This window comes from Rhea pennata, chromosome 1, assembly GCF_028389875.1.
Source record: "Rhea pennata isolate bPtePen1 chromosome 1, bPtePen1.pri, whole genome shotgun sequence".
NCBI lineage: Eukaryota > Metazoa > Chordata > Aves > Rheiformes > Rheidae > Rhea > Rhea pennata.
In genome coordinates this window covers 93,005,380-93,009,258 of record NC_084663.1, presented here as the reverse complement: position 1 = coordinate 93,009,258, position 3,879 = coordinate 93,005,380, and the positions used below count along the sequence as shown (strand labels likewise).

At 50.9% G+C, this 3,879-nt stretch overlaps 1 protein-coding gene across 1 annotated transcript; it reads left to right on the top strand.

The window, feature by feature from the left end:
* Window positions 1-265: 265 nt before the first annotated feature.
* On the top strand, window positions 266-3,613 carry ZDHHC23 (zinc finger DHHC-type palmitoyltransferase 23). Its single transcript, XM_062571958.1, has 4 exons — window positions 266-372; window positions 1,112-1,819; window positions 2,325-2,492; window positions 3,346-3,613. The coding sequence occupies exons 1-4, from the start codon at window positions 266-268 to the stop codon at window positions 3,611-3,613; spliced, it is 1,251 nt and encodes a 416-aa protein (XP_062427942.1).
* The last annotated feature ends 266 nt before the right edge of the window (window positions 3,614-3,879 follow it).

Sequence of the window (3,879 nt, the reverse complement as noted above, 5' to 3'; positions counted from 1 at the left end):
GGGGCGGGGCCGCCGCCTAAGGGACGGGCGGGGCGGGGCATGGGGGGTGCGAGGCACCTGCGGCGGCGGCGGGCTGAGGCGCAGCCCTTGGCTCTGCGCGGCGCCGGCCCGCGGCAGCCCCGGGCATGGGGCACGGCGAGAAGCGGCTGCTGCCGCGGCGGCGGTGCCGTGCCGGCGGCGTCCCGGGGCGCCGGGGCTCTCGCACCGTCCCGGCGACGGGGGCCTGAGGGAGGGACGCGAGGGAAAGGGGCGCCGAGGGGCTGCGATGGAGGAGCCGCTGTGCTGCTGCGAGTACGTTGACCGGAAGGGGGAGAGGAACCACCTGGCGGCATGTTTCTGCGACTGCGAGGACCTGGACGAGGGCTGCGAGAGGTAACGGCTCCGCGACCCTTTCCCCAGTCGCCCCTGCCGGAGTCGCCCCCGGCCCGGCGGTTGCGGGCGGTGCCGCGGCGCTCGCGCTGTGGAAACCGTTGGGCGCGGCAGTTACCACCGCACCAGTGCCTAACGGCTGTAGCGCTGCCCCGTACTGCCGCGAGAAAGTCCGTCTGCCCTTGGTCTTTCCTCTTCTGTTGGGTTTCCGGTACCTGATCAATCCCGATGAAGCCCGCTTTGTTTAGCAGCCTGAGAGTGCCTGTGGCTGGCTGTTGCTTCGGGTGCAAAATCCTCGCAGAACTAAAGCAGAGGCCAAAAGAGCCTGGCTGCATTTCTCCACAGAGCAGGCTCCCATTGCTTGTGTCACCAAGAGCCCCGTAGACTAGCTGTAGAAGCTGGGTAACTTTTCTGTGAGGATGGTGTAATATTGTAGCTTCTGCACTGAGATGGGGCTTTGTTGAAATAACGTATGGAAGGGCAGAACCTAAAGGTAGAAAAGGCTTCATGTTTATGCTGTAAGGGGGCTTCATCTTAGTTTTCAGCAATTCTCCTTGGGAAACTTTCCAGCTGTATTAGATATAGGGAAGAGGGAAATGAGTGAGAGTTCCTGTGAGTCAGCAGGGAAGTGGTTGAATTTCATGCTTTATGATGGATTTTTAATAGTAGAGTGAGGTATGGGAAGAGAAAAAATCCTGGGTGCATAGTTGTCTGTTAGCAAGAATCTGCTTTTCCCTAACAGGTGGGTGACATGCAAATCCCTGCCCCCAGGCACTTTAGAAAGAATTGTTGATGCTATTGCGGACAGAGTCCGTGTCCCTTGGTTTAAAGGAGCTGTAAAGATCAACATCAGCCTTGTTCCACCTCTTCTTCTGTTACCTGTCTTCCTCCATGTTGCGGCTCTGCATTTCCTGTTGGCACTTGTCATCTTGACATCTCTTCCTATGGTGGTGCTGTGGTACTACTACCTCACACACAAGAGGAAGGAGCGGACTCTCTTCTTTCTAAGCCTGGGACTGTTCTCCCTGGGCTACATGTACTATGTGTTCCTCCAGGAGGTGGTTCCTAGAGGCCATGTGGGGCGTTCCCAAGTGGTTGTTCTCACCTGTGGGTTAATTCTTATGCTCGCAGCACTATCTCGAGCCAAGAAAGACCCTGGCTACCTTCCCAGACCAACAAGCAATAACAAGTCATCATGCCAGGTCATGGATTTGCCAAGCAAGAAATTTACAGGGAGCTCTAATGGGCTACATGGAGTTACTTTATCAGGAGCTACCAGTGGCTGTACTGTGAATGGAGAGACCAAAGGCTATTCAAGACTGTTGGCTGAGGAGCCAGAAGGAATAAAAAAAGACTGGTGCACTAAATGTCAGCTGGTCAGACCAGCCCGAGCAGGGCACTGCCGACTCTGTGGTAGGTGTATTAGAAGACTGGACCATCACTGTGTCTGGTAGGTTTTGTACTTCTGAGGCTGTATTTTGTGTGTGTCTCTCTCTTTTTTTAAGCTTTTTTTTCCCTACTCTCCATCAAATAGGGCTGCTTTTGTGGCTTGGTGACACTCCTTTAAAAGGTAAGGTTACTGTTCGTTGCAAGTGGGATGACTGATACCTGATAGCTTGTAAGGCACATTTCTGTTTCCTGGGGGGAGGGGATTCCAAAGCTGCCTATGTGCACATAGCCGTGGAACCAAAGAGGAGTGGGATGTGGGCATCTCAGCTAAGGACATCCTACTTAAGAGTTTTGGGGGCAGAAGCTCACTACCACCATTTTACTCTTCTGCTGACTTGTGCCTATATAGCTTGCTTTGAATATTAGCCTGCATCATATAGAGAAGTCTTAGAATCAGAAAATCTAATTATTTGGGGAGGGGAGGAAGAGAGAAGCCTTTTTTTCTCTCCCCCCCCCTTTTTTTCCCCTCTGTTTTAAGCAAAGTAATCTCTTCTTTCTTTTTGGAGGATTAACAGCTGCGTAGGGGAGCAGAACCACCAAGCATTCATCCTTGCCCTCTCCCTCTTCATGCTCACCTCCCTGTATGGGATTATGTTGACCCTGGACACCATCTGTAGGGGCCGAACTTCATTTGTGGCATTGTTCTACTGCCCCGGGGCCTATTCTGATTACAGGTGAGACCTTTGGGAGAGAGCTGGTGCGGAAACCTGGGCCTGAATGGGCAGTTTAGCTCCTTAATTTTGTCTTGTTCTGTGCTCCAGGCCAGTGCTGTTGCCTGTCTAACCTAATTGAAAAAATTATTGCTTTAAAGGTCTGGAAAGGCAGAGGTGCATCATTTCTTTTGCTAAGATGGTGAGCTTGAAACACAAAGATTGCACTGTATTTATCTGCAGAAAGTTATTGGAGGAGCTGGGCTCTGAAGTTTTTTATTTATTGTGTCCTATATAGATCCACCCCTTACATGTTTGCCCCCAGTTGCTGATCATAAACTGTCAACTTGGGTTCAGTATGCTGTCTCTCCTTTTCTTCCATCCAGTGTTTATCTGGTGACTTTGTCACTCTGTCAGTTTATCTACTCAGAACAGACAGTGTTAACATGCCTGTCTGGCTCAAAGGGTGGTGAAAAGCATGGGAGATGAGCTCAGAGCTTGGCTGTGCCACTGTTATACAGTGTACCTTTAAGCAAGTTACTCTACTTCTCTCTTTACTCCTTTTCCCTATCTGTGAAGTGTGAACAACGTTTCTGTTGTAAAGCACTGAGTCTTAGCCTACAATAAGAGAAAAGAGCTAGTTAGTGTGAGAGGACTGTGCAGGAGAGGCTGTGTTAGTGCTAGGAGCAGTCATTAAGCAAGCCATGAAGCTTTAATTTTGAGAAAGCTCTTTAGGATTATCTGATGAAAGAAGCAGTGTGATCACTGGCAGATGTGAACAGGGATTTGAAAGGATAGTGATTACCCGTGGAAGTAACTGTTAAGCAGCTGCTCCTAAACTAAATGGCTCCCTTCCCATCTCTTTCTCTGCTGCCAGCTCTGCTCTGTCGTTCACCTGTGTGTGGTACTGTGCCATTGTGACAGCTGGCATGGGATACATCCTTCTTATCCAGCTGTTGAACATCAGCTACAATGTGACTGAAAGGGAAGCTCGTCTGGCTCTGCGTGACAACACTGGACGCAGGCTCCTGGGTGGATTAGTGATAGACACTGGCCAGTATAACCGGGGCTTCCTATGCAATTGGGGCCATTTCTTGAGCCTGGGGTCACCTCCTCCACAGCGCTCTGCTGAAGATATAGTGTGACACCCTTTTCTCTGGAAATTATACTGATTGACTTTCTTTAGCAGGGGAATGGCTCTTTCCACTAGGACTCTCTCCTCCCTCCTTCCATCCCAGATCAGTGTATGGGCAGCCCATCCCATCACTGGTAACATCAGAAGCTTTTCTGGGCAGAATGGTACTTCACATGCTGTCAGTCAGTAAAAAGATGCAGAAAGCAGTAAGCCATATGCACAGACCTGGAGAGAAGGAGCCCCCTGCCTATTTCCACCATGGGAAACTGCAGCTCA

Excerpts from the sequence above, each read along its gene's own strand:
- ZDHHC23 (XM_062571958.1), top strand. The coding sequence starts at position 266 with ATGGAGGAGCCGCTGTGCTGCTGCGAGTACGTTGACCGGAAGGGGGAG. Across the intron at positions 373-1,111 it reads CTGGACGAGGGCTGCGAGAG|GTGGGTGACATGCAAATCCC; the intron begins GTAACGGCTCCG and ends TTTCCCTAACAG. Across the intron at positions 2,493-3,345 it reads GGGGCCTATTCTGATTACAG|CTCTGCTCTGTCGTTCACCT; the intron begins GTGAGACCTTTG and ends CTCTGCTGCCAG.